Source organism: Henckelia pumila, chromosome 4 (genome assembly GCF_033568475.1).
Source record: "Henckelia pumila isolate YLH828 chromosome 4, ASM3356847v2, whole genome shotgun sequence".
In the NCBI taxonomy this organism is placed as follows: Eukaryota; Viridiplantae; Streptophyta; class Magnoliopsida; order Lamiales; family Gesneriaceae; genus Henckelia; species Henckelia pumila.
The window spans coordinates 4,427,844-4,440,896 of NC_133123.1; the positions used below are offsets into that span (position 1 = coordinate 4,427,844).

The window sequence follows — 13,053 nt, forward strand, 5'->3', positions numbered from 1 at the left end:
ATTTACTTTTTACGTCACTGTAGAAATAAATCAAGTCGATCATCTCAAATATATAAATTTATGATATCACATCACAAAATATTTATTAAAAGAAGTACGATGATAGCATAGGGGTGCCATTATTAAAGATAATAGAACCATACAAGAGAGATTTAGGCTAAAATTTCCTGGTATAGAAGTTCGATTGCCTCCACACATTGTGTGGACAACTGATTGGCCACACACCCTTATTTCATGTGGGACTCACATGCCCACAAATTGAGCCAACCATGGCCTTACACTTAATATAGTATATCTCTTAATTTATAGAATCGAAAAACCTCTCCTGGTTATAAAATCAGCGATTATATAATGCAATTCAAAACAACACATACAATAAGTGCACGAGATAATTGCGATGATTTCTGCTATGGATGAAAAACCAACCATTTCATGAACCGCCGATGATTTGAAAACTGCGACGGCTAAAAGCGTCGCAAATCGGCTCTTTTTTATGGTGTTTGTCGCGCACATGATAAACTCTAAATTAACATAAAAACCTAAAAATCATGCTATTCAGGCGACAGACTCATAAAAAAATATTAATTTAGAAAATTGAACTCATGATCATCAACCAAATACTCACCTACCCCACATTCAACAACACTTGACTAGAGACAATTTTTTCAGATAATAATGTCATTGCAAGTATCCAAAGGGGGAGCTAAACCAACATAAAATAGTTTAGTTACTGGAATTTGGAGGGAGCTACGAGAGTGGGCTGTCAATATTGTATGAAGGCCGAAATAAGATACCGATAGCGTTCAGGCCCAAAATGGGGCAATCAAATTTTGGGCTAGCCGTTATTAAATTCAGTTGTTCTCAGCCCATAATTTAGCATACCGACCGGGGGGGCTTTTGTAGTTGTTTTGTGTCGGTGCAATAATATGATTTTGACAATTTAGCGACTATCGTCATTTCATTTTCAAATTATTTAATTTTCCGGAAAACGAATTACTTATTTTTTTGTACTTTTAATCAAAATTTCTTTTGTATTTTTCAAAGAATAATAATAATAATAATATTAATAATAATAATAATTTCTTTTTACTTTATGTGACATCATGTAGAATTGAACATATTTTAGAAGTAATATTGTTTAATTTAAAATATTTTATTTAAAGATAATATATGAAAACAATATTGTCTGATACATATTAATTTGAATTATAAAAAGTATTATTTTTTATATTAAAAATATATATTTTCATATGTGTCGATTTAAATGAAAAATATTATTTAAAAAAAACATTACTTGCAGATTAGATCGATTGATCTAAATATAGATATATTGCACGAAGAGAGTCGAAGACCTAGGTACATTAAAGAGTGTGCGATTATTTCTAATATCATGATAATGGTGGTAATAATAAAATATTAGAAAAAGGTAGCCGTGGTTTGAAATACAATATTGTAACCTTCGTAGCACGATTTCTCGATACGTTAATAATCTCTAAATCAATCCAAAAACTTTTCTTGATTCCAAATACATATTTTCAGAAAATTAATTATTAAATATGATAAATTAATAAAATAATCATTTTCTTAAAAACCTGCCATACACCACACGCATATTACAATGTAATTACTATTAATAAATAATCGTTTTTCATTAATTTTTCACTAATTTCAATTTCAAAAAAAAAAATTAAAAACGTAGAAAATAATTAAAATCTGGTAATAATATGGGCATGAATTTATTGTGATAGTTAAAGTAGTAATACTAATTTCAATATTAAATAACGGTAGTAACAATTATATAACATTACCGTTAAATACAAGAATTTATTGACAATAAAATAATAATAATTAAAATTTGATTAATAAAATTAAATTAGTTACACATATTATCAATTATATTTAAGTATTATTAAATTTATGGGATTTCTGATTATTTTAAATTTTACGGTATTATAAGAAAAATAATTTAACAAAGCATCAGCCCTTCTTGAGATTATATAAAACCACCGACATGAAGATGATAAATTAATTCTCGGCTTATCATCCACTTTAAATAATGACAATTGGATATATTTGGATTTTGTTTGATGAATGTCTAAGTTAGTGAAGTAAGATTGCGTTTGATTATGAAAATTAACCAATGAAAGTGTTTTTTTTAAAAACTTAGGCGTTTATTTATTTACAACAATAATTTTTAAAAGTACACTTATTTAAGTATAAATAAGTGTTTTTTTAAAAGCCATAAATTTTTGTTTTTTGATTTCTGATTTTGTTTCTATTTTTTTTTAAAAAAAATTATTTTTTCAACATTTATCCAAAAGCAAAAATCGCTTCTATATATATATATATATATTTTTTTTTTTAATAAAAGCACTTTAAAAAGCTAAATTTATTTAAGTGTTATTTTAAGCCAATGAATTTTGTATCCAAATTGATCCTAAGGCTTCATTTAGGAGTGTAGAGGGAAAAAAAGGGAATAGAAAGAGAGTGAAAATAAATTATGTATTTTTTTGTTTGGGAGTTTGAAAAAGATTAAAAGAAAAGAAACGATATTATTTGTTTGAGAGTTGAGAGAGAATGAAAAGAAAATAGTAAATAATGTATTAACTTGACTTTTATAATCTTCAATTTTTTTAGTCATAGTTACATGCTTGATATTATATAATATCAATCAATAAATTTATCATCATGAACAAATTCATGAAATATCCAATTCTATACATATAGAGAAAGTAAATATAGTTTACAAACTTATTCGTAAAAAAGGTTTTTGCAACAAAAAAAAAACTAACATAATTCCTACACATTCGAAGCTCAAATGATGTAAATACTAACATAATTTTTAGTCAGTCAAAATAATTTTTTATCAAGATTAAGAATCAATCATCAACTTGTGCAAAATATTCTTGCGCCTTTCTCTGTTGGGAATCCAAAAAAGGTTCTAGCTTTATTTGGATTTTTATCAAGGAACATGCAGTATTTATTCATCAATTTGGTATTCTTCAACTCCAATAGTGATCAACTCATTGAAGATCTCACTCTTTGTATAAACTCTTGTTCTATAATTTTGAAGAATGAAATTTCCCTCCATAATTGCCTCAGCAACTTTGCCAAAATCAGACTTTAGAACCTCGAGTTCTTCATCATCCGATATTTTTCTTTTCTTCCTTCATGAATTTGTTGAGCCTTGATTCATTTTTTCGCAATGTTTTGGATATGGTGCATCCAAATCTTTACTTGAATAGCAACATTCTTCCAAACTTTTTCTCTTTTTGACACACCAACCGATCAATATCGATAATACTTTCAACCTACAATCCATTGTTCTTATTCATCCAATGCTTACGTTTTTTTTTTGCCGTTTCAGAACTGTCTCATATTGCTTTATCTTTAGTAAACAGTTCTTCCAAACTATCATAGTTGCTCACAATTTTGGTCTTCCACTTTATGGCATCAGGTTTCTCCTATAAAAATTAACAAAAGATACATGCCAATGAATAAAATTAAATAACGAGTAAAATTCTAATAATAAAATTCTAATTAACACCCACCTTTATAACTTGTTTCCAAACTTCATGTTCGGCATTCCATGTTTTCGTGAATGGATTCGAAGAAAAACCACTTAACTTACCATTTCTAAAAAAAACATAAGATTCATTGAAATGTTCCTTGAGTGTCTTCATTCGATTATTCAAATGGTCTTTAGTGAATTCCATTTGAAGTTTTTCCTACAATTCGATGATAATGTTATTATATGTAGTTGTTGTAAATGTCCCATCTACTCGAAATCCTTGGTAATTAATGTTGATTTAATAATGCCTCAATGAATGGTTCATGCATATGGGCTGTCCATTTCATGTTTTCTTTCTTCATGTTGAGAAATTCTTTTAAATTTTTCTGATAACGACAAACAGTAATCCAGATAGAAAATGTCACGTAATAAGAAGTTACAACCAATGTATATCCATAAATCATAATTCATAAGTCAATTTACAAACTCGAAATTTATAATATTGGCTTCAAAAAAATAACATGCTAAACAAAATAAAGTCCACCTCATATCTCCAAATCAAAAGCAATGTTCTAAAAAGCGCGAGGCGGGCGGCGACCCACCGTCTAGCGCCTAGCCTTCTAGGCGGGGGTCTAGGCGGTTTTTTTTAACCTAAAACATTAAAATCATGAAATATTTATGAGTTTTATTGTGAAAAATAATTTTTATGTCTTATGTTTTTTCAGTTTTTGTATAAAATTCTTTTAAAATTTTAATAATATAGTAATATATATATATATATATATATATATACTAAAATAGTCAATACTCAATAGTTGGGGAGACAACAAGAAGATTGAACATTGAAGACAAGTTCACGACGACTTTTCTTTGTTTTCTTCCACTTTTGTTTTGTTTTATTTTGTTTCTTCTCTCTTATGATTGTGGGTTTGTGGTCCTTTTTCTTTTTTTAAAATTTTCTTTATCATTTAAAAAAATTAAAAGTTTTTTTATTATATGGGTAAACCGCCTAGGCAGTGCCCAGGCCGCCTAGGCGGCCGGTTAATCGAGTGACACCTCCAGCCATTAATCGAGGCGGCAGGCCGTTGCCCAGCGCCTAGGCGGGGATTTTTAGAACACTGATTAAAAGGTTACATGACATAATCTCGCCGCATTTGAATAATTATCTAATTTCTTAATTGTTCGCTTTGTGTGGAATCTTGACCAGTACCTACAATTCAAAGGTGTCTGTTTGTGGTGTAGATTGTCGTGACAATTCTTCGTCTACCTCATTAATATATCCACATTAGGATCAACTTCCATTAAAAAATTATGTAAAATGTAACAAGTAAGAACTATTTCTGTTTGTACATTAGGACTATAAGTTGGTTGAGTATCTCCTGTGATAGAAAATCTTTTCTTCAGAACACCAAATGTTCGCTCAATTGCATTGCGTAGAGAAAAATGTCTCAAATTAAACAATTCACGGTAGTTTTGTGGTTGCCAATTTGAGTACTCCTTCAACTGGTATCTGACATTTATATAAGACATAAGAAGTCCTTTTTCAACATTGAATCCAACATCAACAATGTAATATTTTCTTATAAAAATTCAAATAGTTATTCACTTACTTCTTGATTAAAGCGTTCAAATGTAGCTAAATATTACCTTTAGGAATGATTAATTTATCTTCTCTCCTAAGCGTATTTTTTATGATTCTGGAATTTGATGCAGTGCCTTCTCAACCAGGTAAGACATAGGTGAAATGGATGTCTAGAGAACATGCAACTAGCACATTTTGTGTTGGATGTTCTTTTCTATCTCGATATCTTGCTGCATCATTACTAGACACTTTCACACGTACACGAGTTCCATCAATTGCACCAACACAATTCTAATAAACATGTACTTCGTTCATATAATGGTTTTAGGTAGTTATGCCTAAAATTTTGAACTAGTGGAGAAAATTAATCACCTTGAAATATGGGTAAAATATTTTGTTGTTAAGTATTTCAGAAGGAATTTGTTCGCCTGTAGGTTGTCGAAGAAATTGATCTTCTAATAATATAACCGATCTCAAAACTCTATGGAAATGATGACTAACGGTTTCACTAGAACGCCGATAAAAAATGCCATTGTGCCATTTTTTTCCGGAAGTTCTAATATATAGAGAAACTTAGCAATTTGTTCTTCTACAGTGACTATTTGAGTAGGAGTTAGACCACCGTGTGTTTGTAACAATTCACACAAATGATTAAATGTTTCAAGTCCCATGTGAATAACCTTACTTAAATTTTCATTGGATCTAAGTTGAAGTAATAATTTATCTCTCACTAAATGACATCTCTTGGACCTATTTCCAATAGGCCGATCCAAGTAATTCAGACGGGAGATTTTTCGAAAAATGATTAATTTTATTACACAACAAAAAATTTCAGCAACAACTAATTATCGACTTCTTTCACGAATATCAAACCCTCTTACAACTTCGGTTTGCTCCATATCCATCTAAAACAGAGTCATTAGTATGCCGACTATTGAATGCTTAATTACTAATGTTCACGACAATATGTTAACATTCTAAAACTATCAAAAATAAATAGTTAAACACATCAATAAGGTGTCCTGAATTCATACAAACTTATATAGCCAAACAACCATAATTTCTAGCTAATATATAACATTTGGCAAAGTACATCAGTTAAAAATATATGATGTTTTTTAAAAAGATCATATTTTTAAAATCAGATCAACACAAAACAAGAACAAAATAATTAAATAAATTAACGAATAAATATAAACCAGCAAGAGAAAGAGAAACGATAACAATGAGAAAAGTAAAGGAAAATGATACTTATTTGATTAGTGTGGAAGATTTGTGTCGTTGTATTACCCCATTTGAAGCAGTTCAGACGTGTTCTTTGGTAGAGAAAATGAAAAACCCAGACGCTACTTGTTATAATTTATGAAGGATGAGTGGGGTATAAATTAATCAGCTATTAACTTTTAAAAGGTATATTTGGTATAAAAAAAATAAGTTTTTCTCCACCAAATTTTTTTTCCCTCCGTTTCCTCCCAAAAATGGGATAAAAATATTTTGACGTTGGAAGTGCAAAATTTTCCGTCCTTGTCCATTATTTTCTCTCGCTTCATAAACTCTCAAATAAACACTTCTTTTATCTTTTCTTTCCGATTCTTTTCCTTTTCGCTCATTTTAAAGCTCCCAAATGAAGCCTATGTACGCAATTGATTATTGATCAAGTGTTTGATTTTTTTAACCAACGTTTTTTTGAACTAGTCTGTCGCACAGGTTTTTTCAATGTGATTTACTTGACTAGCGTAATTTGCAGGTTATTGCGTTAGTTCGAGTTTTACCTAGTGCGTATCGAAAAATATCAGCTGCGATTGCGTTAATTTGTGGGTTTATGCAATATGCACAATAAGGTAGTTATTAAAGCTTCGCACGTTTTATATATACTAACGATAAAAACACACGCAATTGCATGCGTAATATAATATATGAATATTTTATGATTTTTTATGAAATAATTTAATATTTAATAGTTGAAAATTAATTATTGATAAAATAATATAAATTTAATATGTTAATATAATCAAATCGATATTTGAAAAACATACATGTGAAATTAATCATTAAAAAAAATGATAGAAATTGGTTGAAGTTAAACGTGGAGGTCAGTGGGACAAAAGAAGTTGGACAAAGTGGACAAAAAAATATTATATTATATATATATATATATATTTATTTATTTATGGGATTACCTACTTTTTTTTGGTTTATTGATTTGTGGCGGCCCACCGTGTGAAAAATACTTTCACGAAATTTTAATAATTTAAAACTGTCAAGTCTACATCATTTTATGTATTTTTTTTCATGGGATGGGAAACATAAAAGTAATCACCATTCACCGCACATCAATGGCATATGATATGATTCAATCCATTTGGGTCGGGGCTACTTGTGCTTGGAAGTGGACAAAGATTCAAGATATACTGAGAGAAAATGAAGAAAAATACTACAGTTTGCGGTTTCTGCCGCTTCTTAATCCTGCTTCTACCGGCAATTGTGACTGTCGAATCCTCCATTGACGGCGATCGTGACATCAAAAGATCGGATTTCCCCGATGGGTTTCTCTTCGGAACTGCCACTTCTGCTTATCAAGTCAACATCTTTCACTCTTTTTCCTCCCCTCTATTCAAGAACTAGTCTTCGGAAGAGTGATTTTCTTTCTTTTATTCAGATCGAAGGAGCGTATCTTGAAGATGGTAGCGGTCCAAGTAACTGGGATCATTTTTTCGGTATTGGAGGTATCGGTTTTAATTTTAGTTGTGGCAGGACTTTCTGGCATCCTATTTTTCTATTTTCAGTTTTCATGTCATTTTTGCAATGTTCAAGTGTTTAACTATGTTTTCAGGTAATTTAACAAATAGGGACAACGGCTTTATAGCTGACGATTATTACCATCGGTACATGGTAACATTTTTCTAATTCTTCTTTTTCTTGGGTTTGATTTTAAGAAATTTAGTGGTAAGAAGAGATTAAACTAATTAATCTCAGGAAGACATTGAGCTAATGCATTCTCTTGGGGTTAATGCTTACCGATTCTCAATTTCTTGGAGCAGAGTTCTTCCTAGTATGTGTACTGAACTGTGATTTGAAGTTCCTGTCTTTCATATGATAAATTATTATTTTCTTGCTTTGATTCGGACAATTCCGTATTTGATATGATAATTTTTTTCTTGCTTTGACTTGGACATTTCGTCTTGTATGTGTAGAAGGGAAGTTCGGTGAGGTTAACCAAGAAGCTATCATCTTCTATAACAAAATCATAGACAACATCCTACTTAGAGGTGATATACAAATGAGTTCCATAAGTTTACATTGTTTTAACCTCTGTAATTCAAACTAATAGTTTGTTTCAGCTGATATAATTTATGGTTCAAAACTTCAATGTAGGAATTCAGCCTTTTGTGACTATTCACCACTTTGACTATCCTCAAGAACTTGAAGACAGATATGGGGGCTGGCTCAGTCCTTTAATGCAGTATGCAAAAATCGAGCTTATTTTATGAAAATGCACTTTTATTCTTTTGAAGTGACACTCTTTGACTGAGCAAGTTGTATGTATAATCAGGAATTATCTGTGTCATTTATAGTGCTTTGTACCACGTTGAGCATCAGTTGATATTCGCATTTTATGTGGTCTGCTTACATTGCGTTGTGCATTTGATTTAACAGGGAAGACTTCGTCTATTTTGCTGAAACATGTTTTAATAATTTTGCGGACCGAGTGAAATATTGGGCTACAATAAATGAGCCAAACTTGTTTGTCGAAATGGCTTATGTAAGGGCAACATATCCCCCTGCTCGTTGTTCACCGCCATATGGCAACTGTGCCCAAGGAAATTCGGATGTTGAGCCTTTGATCGCCGTGCACAACATGTTGCTAGCGCATGCCAAGGCTTCAAAACTGTATGGTGAGCAGTTCAAGGTTAGTATCAAAATCCTGGAAATGATTTTGAATTTTGAACTATAAATTCATGTCATTCTAAATTGCCGAAAATTTTGATGTAGTTGGAAGGTAATGGCATGATTGGCATCATTGTCCATGCGTTTATGTACATACCATTGACGGATGATAAGGTAGACAAAGAAGCTGCAAAGAGGGCCTTGGCTTTTAATGTTGCCTGGTAAGTGCTGCAATCATCTTAAGTGCCCAAAAATCACAACCGTGAGGTTTATACCCACGAAGCTCCACAAAAGTTAAATATTTTAACTTTAGTTATTGAAGACATGAGTCTATACATGTTATGCACAAACAAAGTGTATGCTGCCTATGTCAGGTTGTTTGTAACACAACTATTTTAGCTCAACAAAATTTAAGTTAAAGACAAACAGTTCATCTATCAGTATATAAGTGGAGAAGCAATCAAGCAACTGCCTCTTCTCAGTTTACCACTTTCGCTGGGTTGTTGCTTGATGAGAGTACCAATTTTAGGTTATATGTCTAAGAGAAGAGTCCAAAGAAACTAGTCATGAGATTTTACTGATTATAGAACCGATGATTACAATATGGTTACGAGAAAAGGAAGAAACAAAACATATTCAGAAAGATTCAAAGTGTTAACATATTCGTTACTCTGCTTGTACTGATCAATATATCAACTTTTCCTTGTCATTGAAAAGGATTTTGGATCCTGTTGTATTTGGCGACTATCCTCCAGAAATGAGACGTTATCATGGAAATGAGTTACCAAATTTTTCATCAGATGAAAGGGCGCTTTTACGAGATAGTATCGACTTCATTGGGATTAACCACTATAGCACAATCTATGCAAAGGATTGTATCTATTCGAGTTGCAGCTGCAATGATTCTAGCTGCACTAAAGGTAATGACCGTCCACTCCGGGGTTTTGTGTCGACTGCTGTAGAGCGCAACGGTGTTCCCATTGGAGAACCAGTATGATATTTATTATTGTACATCTGTTAATAATTTTCCATTCATTGACAAAAATCATTGTTATAATATATATTTTTGGCGAAAATCAAGAAACATGTGATTTATTTTTCCTTCAGACAGGGATGATCCGATTTTTCGTTGTTCCAAAAGGCATGGAAGGTATTGTGTTGTATGTTAAGCAGAGATACCATAACAAGGCCATATTTGTGACTGAGAATGGTATGTATGCTAGCCCCATTTTCATTGCGGGATCACTTGATTTTTCAGTTTTTTTCTCTTTTGATGTGTTGAAGGGTTGAAACTTGCTTCAATTGCAGGTTATTCTTCCCCGGACAATGAAGATGCAAGTTACCAAAATGACCTGGAGCGAATAAACTTCCATAAATCGTACCTTTCTTATCTTGTTAAAGCTATAAGGTATTTAATACATTTTTGTGAACTGGTTGCTATGGTTTGTTAGTTTACCACTCTCTTTTCTGGCTCAATTTTGGGTGCTAGAATCAGGTGACTGCGTGCTGCATACATTCATGATTTGATCGTAAGTTTATCAATTGTCGGCATGCAGGAAAGGGGCAGACGTGCGGGGATATTTTATATGGACCTTGATGGATGATTTTGAGTGGTCAAATGGATACAACCCGAAATTCGGATTGTACCGCATCGATCATCCGACATTAAACAGGATCCCGAAACTATCTGCCGGTTGGTACAGAGATTTCTTGAGCAATACTAGCTCCGTTGACATCGTATCCTCTAATTATATCTCCTCAAATGAGAGAGACCTCGCATATTAGGGGATTCATTCATTGGAAAGGAAACCAATTATGTGGCTATTTGTGTGTAGTGTATGAAGAATGCAAGAGAGGACCGTTGTTTAAACTGTAAACTTGGGTACCTCCTCTTTCTATTGCATGTGTACGTAATATATTTATGAGTGGTAGTCGCCCATGAATCCTACTAAACATATATGCACTGGAGTTAGATCTTATTCGGGCATTTTATACACTGGTTTTGTCTGAAACAAGTACTCAAGATAAAAAGTAAAACAGCAAACATGAACCCTTTATTTAAAAAAGTCACGAGCTTTGAGTATTCCATTCAACCCAATTGGTCTCACTTCCAACACGGGGAATGCTGTTGACTCTGGTGTACAAATCAACCTTGAAATTAGCCCCACAAATGACTCCTTCGCTATCCACCCTCGGCATCGGCCGGAGCTTGTTCATCGGATGTTCGAAGCTCATTAGCCCTCCTTCACTATGAAATATGCAACCTGCAATTTGCTCCTAGTTAAGACATTATGCATCGATCGATCATTAATATACGTACTGACATATGACTTGTATCAGTAATTATATATAAATACCCGCTGGAAATGGAGCAAATGACTTGGCACAGCCTGCTTTGATCACCTCTAAATCATCAGAGATAACCACAGAGCCATCCGCTGCGATGCCCCAGTACAGCTTCACTCCACCATCAGAACCCTGTAAATTTTCTTGAAAAATATAAGGAAGTTATCACAGATGGGAGCAGCTGGCGTGAAGAAATTGTTACCAGTGCAGTGAAAACAGTTCCAATCTTGCTATCATACACAACAAAAGCAAAGCTTCCTTCCAGATCTTTAATAACCTGATCCGCCGGATACGGACCGCGGTCTCGAAGTGTTCTGTACGCCTCAATCACCAGCATGGCTTCGTTGGCATTTCTTGACAATCCATACTGTTTGATTTGCGCACACAAATTGTTCAGACTCCCCATGAAAACACAGTATATATCATCGTACCCACAAAACAACCTGCAAGAAAGGAAAAAAAGAAAGAAGTCGGACTTCAAAGAATACTCTCTCACAGAAGTAAAACACATGATACTAGCTAGATAGATACCTCTGGTTTTGGCCGAGACCAGAATAATTGTCTGTTCCAACGTAAGCAAGAACAGCGGCATCCCCGAAAGTCATAGAGAAAGCGTTTGCGGGGTGTGCTGACAGGAATTCATGGAGAGTTTCTTCTGGGAGTTTGGGCTTCTTGGTGCACTTGTGGGATGCAGGGGAGTTGAGTTCTTCGGGTGGATTCGAGAAGGCCTTGTGAAATATGGCCAACATCTTTGATTTTCTTTCTTCTTCTTCAGCTTTCTTTCCGGCTCTGAGTTTTGATGTCTATTAGCTTACAATTGGTATCGCTTTTAACGGAAGGGGTAATGCTACATATATACAAAGTCTTACATGTTGCGTTATATGTGTTATTTAAAATTATATGATTATCTTATATGCATTTTTAAAAAAAATTTTTTAAATAAATGAATAATCATGTAATTTTAAATATCACGTGTAACTCAACGTTTAAAACTTCATATTCATTATTAAATTAATTATTAAATATAAATAATATGCATATATTTATGATTACTATATTATTTCTTCTTCTTTTTATTTCTTTGAAGATATTATATTATATTATATGTTGTGAATTCAGTGCGGGGGGATGGGCACGAGTATTCCAGGTGTTGGATAAGCATGATTTATCGAACTTCGACGTGTTTATCCGTTTGCAGGCTTTTTTCTTTTGGTTTCTTCTTCGGCCGTGGGTTTGTTTTGCTGTGGGCTGCGGTTTAATTTTTAAACAATTTTAACCCGGTTCAGGACTTTCAAGAGAGACCTGAAAGATGTCGACCCAAATGATAACACAAACCCGACTAAGATAGTGCTTGACCGCTTGCTGAATTCAATAAGACTCATAAGCCCAACAAAAAAATGGGTTGGGTTCTCTTAAATGGGCTTACTTCTTATGTAAACCTCAGCTTACTTCTTACACACCCATAATCCCAATAAGTAAGCCCATGTTTTGTTGCGCTTATGGGTTTTGTTGTGCTGAGGTTTATAGGGCCTGGAGTATTTAAACCTCAGCGCAATAAGACACATAAGCCCAAAAACAAATGGGCTTACTTCTTACATATTTATATGGGTTTACAAAAATTTAATTATCACTGAAATCTGAATTAAAAAAGAAAAAGAAAAAAGAATTAGTAAAAGGTGATTTTGTCATCCGAATAACTTAGTTGGGGTGTCCATATTTTATTCAT

General features: G+C 32.8%; 2 protein-coding genes across 2 annotated transcripts; one reads left to right on the forward strand and one right to left on the reverse strand.

Moving 5' to 3' along the window:
• Positions 1 to 7,423: 7,423 nt before the first annotated feature.
• On the forward strand, positions 7,424 to 10,924 carry LOC140860297 (beta-glucosidase 18-like). Its single transcript, XM_073263239.1, has 12 exons — positions 7,424 to 7,673; positions 7,753 to 7,819; positions 7,927 to 7,985; positions 8,070 to 8,145; positions 8,288 to 8,362; positions 8,469 to 8,556; positions 8,751 to 9,003; positions 9,087 to 9,202; positions 9,699 to 9,972; positions 10,089 to 10,191; positions 10,290 to 10,389; positions 10,538 to 10,924. Exons 1-12 carry the CDS (start codon positions 7,515 to 7,517, stop codon positions 10,764 to 10,766), a joined length of 1,599 nt encoding a protein of 532 aa, XP_073119340.1. The 5' UTR covers positions 7,424 to 7,514; the 3' UTR covers positions 10,767 to 10,924.
• Positions 10,925 to 10,950: 26 nt separating this feature from the next.
• LOC140860299 (stem-specific protein TSJT1) lies at positions 10,951 to 12,140 on the reverse strand. Its single transcript, XM_073263240.1, has 4 exons — positions 11,859 to 12,140; positions 11,530 to 11,770; positions 11,339 to 11,459; positions 10,951 to 11,245 (listed from the first exon to the last, which is right to left on the reverse strand). The coding sequence occupies exons 1-4, from the start codon at positions 12,074 to 12,076 to the stop codon at positions 11,049 to 11,051; spliced, it is 777 nt and encodes a 258-aa protein (XP_073119341.1). The 5' UTR covers positions 12,077 to 12,140; the 3' UTR covers positions 10,951 to 11,048.
• Positions 12,141 to 13,053: the final 913 nt, after the last annotated feature.